The sequence below is a fragment of the Dunckerocampus dactyliophorus genome, chromosome 16 (assembly GCF_027744805.1).
Source record: "Dunckerocampus dactyliophorus isolate RoL2022-P2 chromosome 16, RoL_Ddac_1.1, whole genome shotgun sequence".
In the NCBI taxonomy this organism is placed as follows: Eukaryota; Metazoa; Chordata; class Actinopteri; order Syngnathiformes; family Syngnathidae; genus Dunckerocampus; species Dunckerocampus dactyliophorus.
The window spans coordinates 13,526,654-13,538,563 of record NC_072834.1 but is presented as its reverse complement, the minus strand read 5'-3'; the positions used below and the strand labels follow the sequence as shown (position 1 = coordinate 13,538,563).

General features: G+C 42.0%; 1 protein-coding gene across 1 annotated transcript; it reads left to right on the top strand.

Annotated features, from left to right (window-relative positions):
* Positions 1–4,970: 4,970 nt before the first annotated feature.
* Positions 4,971–11,770, top strand: arr3a (arrestin 3a, retinal (X-arrestin)). The gene is made up of 16 exons (XM_054755763.1): positions 4,971–5,092; positions 5,772–5,798; positions 8,941–9,032; positions 9,115–9,159; positions 9,252–9,442; positions 9,550–9,609; positions 9,889–9,965; positions 10,052–10,187; positions 10,309–10,393; positions 10,469–10,541; positions 10,613–10,750; positions 10,828–10,911; positions 10,993–11,016; positions 11,148–11,197; positions 11,298–11,317; positions 11,518–11,770. The coding sequence occupies exons 2-15, from the start codon at positions 5,791–5,793 to the stop codon at positions 11,300–11,302; spliced, it is 1,068 nt and encodes a 355-aa protein (XP_054611738.1). The 5' UTR covers positions 4,971–5,092; positions 5,772–5,790; the 3' UTR covers positions 11,303–11,317; positions 11,518–11,770.
* The last annotated feature ends 140 nt before the right edge of the window (positions 11,771–11,910 follow it).

Here is an 11,910-nt window from a genome sequence, read left to right as displayed (position 1 = left end):
TAACATCGGACCGTTTGTGTTTTCAGACAATGTTGTCAATTTGACGTGAAATGTTTTGTAACACCGTCGGAGGCTGCACGGATGAAAAGGTCATCTGCTGCTAATCTCTGGCACGTTGTGAAGACTTCGTAGAAATAAACGGCTTAGCACGACGCTGCCGTCCCATCCATGTTGGCATCATGTGGACAGGAGTCCTAAATCTGTTCACTGTGGTCACTTCGGTATGCCGGGAAAGTCCACACTGGTCCAGGAAAGGTTATTTGTGGAGATGAACCTTGCTGTACAGGCCTAACATTTCTAGGAATGACTTCAGATTAAAAAAAGCCTCGTGGCTAAAAGTGATCAACCTAAAGTTATGCTTCCATCACAACAAACAAAATTATTATTATTGGAAGTCATGTGACTCTTCACTACAACAGTAGACCGCTCATTAGTTTACTAGTACCTTAAGTTACAGTCCCTCGTTTATCGCGGTTAATTGGCTCCAGAACCTACCGCGATAAATGCATTTCCGCAAAGTATAATCATCAATATTAATTAGTGGAATATTTTCGTAAGTTATGGCACAGAAAACCTGCTTACGATCTTCTAAATAAGTTTTTTTAAGAATTATTAGAGCCCTCTAGACATGAAATAACACCCCTATAGTCACCTTTACACTCCTATTACCCAATAGTCTCATCAATGTATTGTACTGATGACTTTACGCTCGTCGACATAATAAGAGTAAATAAGCCATTTAAGATGTTATTTAAACTCCTGCTCGTGTGTGTCACAGTAAATGTGTCCCGTAGGGGACCTTAGTGGCGGGCGGACAGATGTGTAGAAGAGAAGAAGTAACGTCGGAGGTTCAGAGTTGAAGTTTTAGCTTGTCGTGGGTTATGGCCCCAACAGTAGCCCGTGTTATTATGTTGTTATTATTAGGGCCATCAAATATAACGGAAATTTCCTTCAACTTAAATTTTTGTTGTCATGCAATTAACGTGCGCACGTCCTGTTTGACCATCGGCCCACACCGTAGTTTGAGGAAACGCGGAGGTGGAGCCACAAGTGGGAACAAATATGGAGCAGAAATGGACAAAGAAAAGGGTATTCTGAATGGTAAGTTTAGCTCCAAAGCCCAGGCAAATGGCTCTCACGACACGTTATTTGTATCGACTGTCGCTGTGAGTTGAGTTGTCAAGGAGTTGAGTTGTTGTGAGAAGTACTAGAGTACTGCCAGTATTTTTTTATTGTCATTTATGCAGTGGTACATTGACATACGAGCGTCCCAACTAAATAGTGTTTTATTTCAAATTAAAAGCACTAAATGAATACAGACCCACCATCCACCAGGACAACAAATACCACCACAAATGTGCACATTAGCACTCAAAAAGGTCATCACATCTTACCTTTATGCATTCCCACATAATATCAGCATTTGGGACCAAATATGATGTGACAGAAAAATACAGTATAGTAGTCTATCTGTGCAACGTGGGAGAAAGTCAGATGGTTCGTTTGGTTGTCGCTCGCATTAAACATGCAAAAACTGTGGGATTCTAACTGTATATTATTTTTTGAATGGAATAACGGTCCATGTTTCCCTTTACATAAAAGTTGATGTAGCTATTTACAAATTATTGTATTGTTTATTTTTTAAGTGTTATTTTTTTATTATTGTGCCTGAACGTTTCTCGGTTGGGGACCCCTGCCTCACAGCATGCTTGGGGATATGATGTGCTGTTTTACACATTTGAAAATACAGTGTTCCCTCGCTACATCGCGGTTCACCTTTGTCGAAATTGCTGTTTTTTTTGTGCTTTTTTTTTTTCAGCCTATGAACGTGCATTGTGTTCTTCATTCTGATTGGCTAAGGGAGACCCGGCAATGTGTCTGCGTCCTGATTGGCTAAGGCACTGTAGACCATTGCCAATCAATCTTCTCTGTGCCCTCCTGTGCAGTACACAATGCGTTCGGGTTGCCAAATTTACATAAATGTTTGATCGCTAGCAGTGTGACCATCAAAGGCACCTGCGCAAAAGGCAGAAGAAGATGCTAACCATCGCACAAATAGTTGGACTTCTGGACGTGCTGAAGGAGGGTAGAAGTTGTGGCTGTAGGGCGCCATTACGGAATAAATGAATCTTCGGTTCGAGGAGGAGGACGAGGAGGAGGAAAATACGACCCCTGGAGCAATATGTTTTAACAAGGATACAAAAACGCTACATATACAGCGGAACGGCGCCAGGACGAAGACGCATGGTCAGAGGAGTGAAATAAGCGTGAGTCACTTAATCATTTCTTGCGTCCAACCTTGTAGGTTGATCATTAAAATTCAAACGAAAGTTTGAACTTTTCTGAGAGTGTTTAAACGAGAGAAATGTGAGAAAATGTTATTGGCTGTCTGAGAAAAGTGTATAAAGTGTATAGTGAGGGATTTTACAGCCTTAAAACATATAGAATCATTATAAAAAAATATATAAAGTTGGCTACTTCTCGGATTTCGCTTATTGCAGGTTATATCGGGAACGTATCCCCCGCGATAAACAAGGGAACAATGTACTGTAAGAATGCCGCTTTTACAATAGTGGTTCAGGAGGTAGAGCAGGTCGACCAGCAACGGGAAAGTCGGCGGTTCGATCACCGCTCCCTCCACCCAGTCACTGTCGTTGTGTCCCTGGGCAAGGCACTTCACCCACCTTGCCTCCAGTGCTGCCAACACTCACGCATGAATGCGAATGAATGTTTGTTGTGAGAGGCCGTAGGCGCGAATTGGCAGCCACGCTTCCGTCAGACTACCCCAGAGCAGCTGTGGTTACCCATGCTAGGATAACACAAGTGTGTGACTGAGGAGTGAATGAATAATGGATTCATTTCATTGTGAATTAATTAATAGGGTGCATTGAAAAGTGCTATAAAATCTAATCCATGATTATTATTTATTTTCCAATGTAAGATTCATGTCTACATCAACAAGTAATGTAACCGTTGAATCATCTCGACTCGAATCATATCGTTCGTATACTGCATTGAATCGTTTAGTTTCTAAAATATATCATTTTTTAATCATATCTTAACTCGTGTATCTGGATGCATATCAAATTGTTTCCTACAAAGATATTTACATCCCTACTTATTATAAAAAAAAACTTCTATCTGCAATTGGTTGTAATTAATTATGAGTTAACTATGGACAAAATGCGATTAAAACAATTAAATATTTAAATTGATTGGCAGCCATTGTTATTATTATTGTGCCTGTTGTCAGATAAACCTGCAATAAATGCCTGTCCGAGGATTAGCTGCATGGAAGATGGATGGATGGATGGATGGATGGATGAATGGATGGATGGATGGATGGATGGATAAATGCCTGTTCTGGCGATCACGTCTGGTGCTTGCCTGACCGAACAATTACTCACGCCAAGTGGCCAACGGAGAATACTACATTCACAATTACAATGCTTCTTCTGCCTTGTATTTGTATTTTAGTTCATTTTGTTCATTTAGCTATTTCCATGCTTGAAAATACTTAATTTAGGCCAACATTAAGTACAATTACCTTAAATATTATTTTTTTAAACTAATAATTCACGTATTCAACCACAAAACAGCCATCATTTATAAATGAATACATTTGTTAAAAATTGAGTGAGGGCGCGATGTTGCGAGGGACCACCATGTTGGTCATTACAAGTAACTGTTGGACAGTACAAATAACTTGTGGTTACTATAAATGACTTACAATAAGTAACGGTTGGTTACGACAAGTAACTGCAGGATCCCACAAGTACACTGTTGGTTACCACAAGTAATTGTTAGATACTGCAAGTAACTCTTGGCTACTACAATTAACTGTTGGATGCTACAAGCAACTGTTAGTCACAAGAAGTAACTTGGTAAATACAAGTAACTGTTGGCTACTAGAAATAATGTTACTATAAGTAACTGTTACTTACTAGAGGTAAATGTTGGCTACTAGAAGTAACGTTACTTACTATAAGTGTCTATTAGTCACAAGAAACAATGTCATTTACTGAAAGTATATGTTAGTTGCTAAACGCAATGCTACATATTGGAAGTAAATGTTAGTTATTAGAAGTAAGGTTAATTACTAAAAGTAACTATAGTCACCAGAAGAAAGTTACTAGAAAAAAACAATGTCAGTTCCTAAAAGTTAGTTATGAGAAGTAAGGTTAGCTACTTGAAGTGAAGGTTAGATGCTAGGAATAGTGGTTGTTACTAGAGGTTATTGTTAATTGTAGTAACGTTAGTTCCTGGAAGTAACTATTAGTTAGAAGAAATAATGTTAGTTATTAGAAGTAAGGTTAATTACTAGAAGTAACTATAGTTACCAGAAGAAAGTTACTAGAACAAACAATGTCAGTTCCTAAAAGTTAGTTATGAGAAGTAAGGTTAGCTACTTGAAGTGAAGGTTAGTTGCTAGGGATAGTGGTTGTTACTAGAGGTTATTGTTAATTGTAGTAACGTTAGTTCCTGGAAGTAACTATTAGTTAGAAGAAATAATGTTAGTTATTAGAAGTAAGGTTAATTACTAGAAGTAACTATAGTTACCAGAAGAAAGTTACTAGAACAAACAATGTCAGTTCCTAAAAGTTAGTTATGAGAAGTAAGGTTAGCTACTTGAAGTGAAGGTTAGTTGCTAGGGATAGTGGTTGTTACTAGAGGTTATTGTTAATTGTAGTAACGTTAGTTCCTGGAAGTAACTATTAGTTAGAAGAAATAATGTTAGTTATTAGAGGAAGTGTTAGTTGTCATGAAGCAGAGAGAGGGTGCATGAAGGCGGAAGCGATGCTAATGGTAAACATATTTATCTTATCTTATTTTAGCGTGGATATTTGTGGTTCACGTGCGTTTATGGACAACAACAGGTTGGTGTGTCTGCTGCATATTTTTAAACCTTTTGTCGTCCAAAATCCACTGATTGCTTGATTGGATTAGCCAGCAGGCATCGACAGCGATAACAAGGCCGAACGACGTCAATAAGCCAGAATGCTGCCCCCGCTGGTATAAAAGAGCCGAAGAGATCTTTGAACGTCGTCACGCTTCCTGAGGTGTCCTGCAGATCCTCCACGGCTGACAAGAGGTGAGACTCCTTCCTTTCTACACGTACAAGATGTTGCAGCAATATTAGTTGAGAGTGAGATGCCCTGTTTGATGACCAACAAAGAAGAGGTCATCATGTCATGTGACATCCTTCCCTTGTCAACAACTTCTTTGTTTCTTTGTAACCAAACATCCATCAAAGTGTCCACTTCATTAGGTACACTCTACTGGGCTTTACTATTGTATGTTGTTTCTAATATTTGGACTCTCCCAATGTAAACAAATCAGGTCATGACAGCTAATCTTTGTAACGGCGCCATTTAGATGTTATGTGTACTTAATGAAGTGTCCCAGGACGCACGCGCCGCTCTTGATTTTTACAAGTTGCCATTTAGACGTGGTCATCTGAGAAGAAGTGCGTTGCTGTTGGAAAAGAAGGAAGCAGCAGTGATGGCGGTGGAGCGCTTGTGTACTCTCCGCCTCCTCATCACAGAGCTTCTCTTTGGATTTCGTCTCATTAATTCCCAGAAGGGCTGTGATCCATTTAGCCGTCTGCGAATAGTGGCATCCACTCTGTGACATAATCATGCTCAATCAAGCAGCGGCCATTTAGATTAATCCTAATCTACCGGGATTAACCTCGGTCGCTCCGGCCACTCACACGGCAGTGAAGCTCTGGCCTTTAAGTCACCTTCACTATCTTCTCTTTGCCTCCTCAGAACACTTCCAGCAGCTTCCATGGCAAAGTAAGTTGACCCAGCCAGAAGTGTCGTGTCTTTAATGTCATCGACCTTTTTAAAGAGGGCAGCGTGGTTGCACTTGTGTTGCTATGGTAACTACTACACAACGCTTGTTTCAGCAAACACATGCTATCCTGTGCATCCATCTTATAACATGACATTACCTTACAATATTACACTAGAACACGAAAACATTACACTAGAACATTACACAAGAGTATTACATTGGAACACTACAACATTATGCTAGAACGGGGGTCGGCAACCTTTAGCATCAGAAGAGCCATTTTGCCTCCTCTTCCAGTCAAGAAAAATGGTCTGGAGCTGCAAAATATGACACATCTTATAAACTTTTAAAAAGTTTTAATCTTTTTCCAATTTGACCTGTTACGGCAACAGAGTTCAACTAACAGAGGGCATGTGCAGGCCTACTTTGAAATAGTTTTAACACTGAACTATGTAGGCTTTTTTGAGTCACTCCCGTGTTTGTGTTTGTTTAAAAAAAAAAAACGTAGCCAACTTGAACATGAAAAAGCCCATCAGAGTTCACATATCTGCATATCAATGTGTCCGCTCAATGCCGAACGTCATCAATTTGGTGTTTGTTGCCATTTGATTGGTCCTGTTCCCGACTGTCTTTGCAGGGAGGAGCATTTCTTTTTATTCTAATTAGGGTCGCCTGTATGCTGGAGCCTATTCCAGGAGACTTTGCGCGAGAGGCAGGGTACACCCTGGACTGGTCGCCAGCCAATCGCAGGCCACATATAGACAATCATTCACGCTCACATTCATACCTATGGACAATTTAGAGTCAGCAATTTTTTTGGAATGTGGGAGGAAGCTGCATAAAGTCCTCCACGCACGCACGGGGAGAACATGCAAACTCCACACAGAGATGCCCAAAGGAGATTTGGACCAAGATCTTCCAGATCTCCTGACTGTGTGGGTAACATGCTACCCACGAGGCCACCCGCATTTGTTTCATTTTCTGAATAATGAATAATAAGAACAATTCCTTGCTTATTTTTTCTTGTTTATTTCTTTCATTCGAATAGATGCTGTGATATTTCTATGAACGATTCTTTCATTTGTGAATGGCTTCCTCCTCTTTACGATCTCCAGTGCAGCCTCAATGCTAGCAGCTGTAGTTGAGTTTGGAGCGTTCACTTCTTGAAAGTATGTTTGCTCTGCTCAACCTTCCGTAGTAGTTCTCAAATCTCTCCCTTACGCTCATCTGCAGTTGGGCACTTTTCAGAAAAAGCTGAGTGCTGCTTGTTTTGAAAATGTCTTTCAACGTTACATTTTCTGTTTGCTTTTTTTCTCGCCATATATCAAGCAATGTGGGTAAGCCAGCGTCATTGGCGGTGGTGGCAAAGGAATAGGTCCATTCAGAATTAAGCTCTCTATTTTCTTCCGATATTTTTCTTTTTAGGGACGTATTCGTTAAGCATAGCTTACCGCAGGGGTACACTGTCAAGACGTCTTTTTCGTGTATCACTGACTGAAGAAACTGACCCCTTCCTTCGCTCGTCCAATCAGCAGTCAGAACGCAGTGTAGATGCATTCACGGACTAGCGGTGAGTCGGATATTTCAAACTCTTTTTGAAAATGCACATTTTCTCTTCTTCGGGGTTAAAAAAAAAAATCACAGAGCTCAGCATGGCAGCCGCAACAAGGAGGCTGAAGAGCCGAATGCAGCTCCGGAGCTGCGGGTTGCCGACCCCTGTACAAGAACATTACCCGGAATACTACAACATTACACAACAACATTATACTAGAACATTACACTACAACATTACACCAGGACATTACAATACAGCATCACACTGGAACATTAGACTACAGCATTATACGACAACATTACACTTGAACATTATACTACATTATACTAGAGCATTACACTGGAACATTACACTGCAACATTATATGAGAACATTACACAAAAACATTATGGTAGAGCACTACAACATTGCACCATAATGTTACACTACAACATTTATATGAGAACATTACACTGCAATACACTACAGCATTATACTATAACACTACACTAGAATACTACATTACACTGGAACACTACAACATTATATTACAACATAACACCACAACATCATACTCCAACATTACACTACAACATAATGCAAGAATATTACACATGAATTATTATAAATATTATTATACTACAACAATACACTACAACATCATACTAGAACACTACATTACAACATTATACGAGAATGTTACACTTGAACATTATGCTACATTACACTACAACACTATATTAGAACATGACACTACATTTTACAAGAACATTACACTTGAACATTACTCTACAACATTATACAAGAACATTACACAAAAATATTACAGTAGAGTGCTACAGCATTGCACTACAACATTACACAAAAACATTACACTGAACACTAAATGGCACAACATTATATTACAACATTACACTACAACATTGCAGTAGAAAATTACACTAGAAAACTGCATTACACTAGAACATTATCCTAGAACATTACACTAGAACATTATACTAAAATATACATTAAACTACAACATTACACCAAAACATTACACTAGAACACTACAACATTGCACTAGAACATTATACTAGAACATCACACGACAAGGTTATACCCCAACATTACACTCAAATACGACATTACACTACAACATTATAATGGAACATTACACTACAACATTATAGTATAACACTGCGCTAGAACATTACATTACAGTAAAACATGACACCAGAACACACATTATACTACCACATTTTTGTACAAATGTACAAATTTGTTGAAGAACGTTACACTACAACAACAATTAGCACCGTTTAAAAGCTAACACTGTTCTTCCTCAGGCCAAACGTGGAGAAGGTCACAGAAAGACCACTTGAATAGTTAGGAAGGACCAACTGGCCTCATGCTGGGCATCCTTATGATCATTAATCCTCCGCAATGATGTGGCAGCTGCTCACAGACTTGTCTCGTGGACGAGGACTCAGATGAGAGCTAAGCTTCATCCGAGGCGACCTGTCAATTCGTGCCGTCCACACGTAGCGTCATTAACAGGATGAAGGAGGATGAGGGATTAGAACCTTCTGCTCTCATGAAGGGAATAAGACTGGTGGTCTCTGCAGGGTGTTCAAGAAGACCAGCGGCAATGGGGGGCTCACTCTCTACTTGGGGAAACGAGACTACGTGGACCACATAACCAGCGTGGAGCAAGTTGGTGCGTCTCTTCGTGTGTGTGTGTGTGTGTGTGTGTGTGCACAGTAAAGGCTGTTGGGTGACATCACTCTGGTGTCTTTCAGATGGCGTGGTCAAGCTGGACCCGACAAACTTTGGAGACCGAAAAGGTGACGTCAGAGCCACATGATGGGGGGGCGGAGTGGGGGATTGGCATGCTAACATGCTAAGACCCTAACAATCATGGTGTGTTTGTGTGTAGTGTTCGTACAGGTGGCGTGCGCCTTCCGTTATGGCAGCGAAGACCTGGATGTCATGGGCCTGTGCTTCAGGAAGGACATCTGGATCCGGCACGTCCAGATCTACCCAGAAGACCACAAGCCCACGCTCACTGCCATGCACGACACCCTGATGAAGAAGGCGGGCGACAACTCGTATCCTTTCAGTTTCGAAGTATGACGTTGACCATCACAAGCAACAATAATACTAATGCTACATGCTAACAGACCACACATTCCCTGATGGTTGTCTTCACCTTCTGTGTCTGTTTGTGTGTGTAGATTGCCAACAACCTTCCATGTTCAGTGTCCCTGCAGCCAGGACCAGACGACAAGGGCAAGGTACACAACAACATAGCGTTCATTGTTCTTTGCGCTGACACTCAGTGGTCACTAGTGGGAGCTGTGCTGTATAGACACAGACATACAATATTGGCATGCCAAAGATGACAGTGTTTTGGCCATGGCTGTATAAATCAGGTTGGTTTGGTTGCATACTGCATTGCATGCATACTGGCATGGCAAAAAACATTGGCATCTTTAGCAACATGTTTGGCCATGACTGTATGTATACTGTTTACTGTTTCTGAATGAAGGTGCGCGTGTCTGTTTGTGTTGCAGGCTTGTGGCGTGGACTTCGAAGTGAAGACGTTCCTGGCCATGGAAAAGTGTAACCCTGATGAGAAGATAGAGAAAAAGTGAGTGCACCCTCCTCGTGCCGCCGCCTCATGTCTCCTCCTCTTCACTCTGACAGCATCTTTGTCTTTGTACGTGTTGCATTCAGGGACACGGCTCGCCTCATCATCCGTAAAATCCAGTACGCCCCCTCTCAGGTGGGCGCCGGGCCCAAGGCGGACATCTGCAAAAGCTTCATGATGTCAGAAAAGCCGGTCCACCTGGAGGCGTCCCTGGAGAAAGACGTACGTGCGCTCACTAACAGGGTTGCTAACATGGTTGCCAGATCACTTGCTAACATTATCTCTAGCCCGTGCGCTAACATGGCTGCTAGCATGCTCGGTAACACGTTGCGCTGTTATGCAGCTCTACTTCCACGGAGAGTCCATCCCCATTAAGATCAAGGTGAACAACGAGAGCAACAAAACGATGAAGAAGATCAAGATCTCAGGTTGGTAGCTCACCTCACTCAAGGTCACATTCAACCTCTGTGAAGCTCATTCGAGGTCACATTCTGGTCTCCCAGTGGACCAAGCCACCGACATCATCCTCTACTCGGCCGACAAATACACCAAGTGTGTCTACACCAAAGAGTTTAAGTATGTCATCCTCTGGCCTGTCTTTCTCTTCAGCGTCTTGTGGTCCTCACAAGGTCTTTTGTCCTCCGCAGCGAGACCATTGAGCCCAGTGGAACCTTGGAGAACACGCTCACCATTGTCCCACTGCTGTCGGACAACAAGGAGAAGAGGGGGCTGGCGCTGGATGGACGCCTCAAGGACGAGGACACCAACCTGGCATCCACCACCATGTAAGCGCATCCCCCAAATCAGGACGTTTTTGTAAAAGTCCGTACATGATTCTCATCCCTGGAATTGTGACGGACAGGCTAACTGAAGGCACGGAGAAGGAAGTGCTGGGGATTCTGGTGTCCTACAAGATCAAGATCAACCTGATGGTGGCTGGAGGAGGGTGAGTGGATGCTTGTCTCCGCCGCTTGTCCTCATCAGCGTCCCATGCTAACTCTCGGCGTCTCTCTTTTCGCTTTTGCAGCCTGCTGGGGGGTCTCACTGCCAGGTGAGCGCACTTCACCCGCCTGTCGCATGGCTTGACTTCCTGCCATGTGACTTCACTTCCTGTCACATGACTGCATGCCAGCCAGAGTGGCTCAACCTTGTCTTGATCCTTGTGTGTGTTTCCCTCCGCAGTGATGTCACCGCTGAGATACCGCTGATGCTCATGCACCCCAAACCTGAAGGTGACTTGCAACACACACACAGACACACACACACACACACACATTCACTCACTCATCCTGCTCTTCCTCTCTCTTCCTCTTCCTCCTGCCGTCTGAGAAGAGTAAAGGCTGCGCATCCATGTAAGTCCTTATTCTGTCTTAGTCATGTCACACCAACAACTTTATTGACAAAACCAACACAAAACACGCCTTGCATAAGTAAAACAACATCCTGAAAACATCAACCAGTGTGAAATATTAACATTACAGTCATAAAAATAACATCATTTATTTGTTTGAGATCTTCACGGTGACCTGAGTGTGTTCATGTGTGTGTTAAGAGAGGACATCAGCCTGGATGTGGACAGCACAAAGACACAGGAAGAGCAGGACGCCACAGAGAAGAAGTGAGACGTCAAGAGAGGAAGTGGCCCGTCATCTTCAGTGCAGACACACACACACACACAGCAGCTCCGCTTTGTGTAGTTTAGCTGGTGTCAATTAGTCGTAGGGGGAAGTTGTGTGTCCCTATTATTTTGACATGCTGTGTTTTCTGTCTGGTGTCGTGAAACAATTAAACATTTAAAAATGTCACAGGCTTTACTTTGTCTGCTTTTGTCGTGACGTGAATGAAAGGTCATGTTTGTCTTCAGTTGTAGGACAAAGACATATAACTTATTGTAACCTTCATGCATGTTCAAATAAAACTAAACCAAACCAAATCAAATGACATA

What these genes read in the sequence shown, in the direction of transcription:
- arr3a (XM_054755763.1), top strand. An exon ending in AACCAGCGTGGAGCAAGTTG is followed by an intron (nt 9,033 to 9,114) that starts GTGCGTCTCTTC and finishes GGTGTCTTTCAG; the next exon opens with ATGGCGTGGTCAAGCTGGAC. An exon ending in GTCTACACCAAAGAGTTTAA is followed by an intron (nt 10,542 to 10,612) that starts GTATGTCATCCT and finishes TGTCCTCCGCAG; the next exon opens with CGAGACCATTGAGCCCAGTG.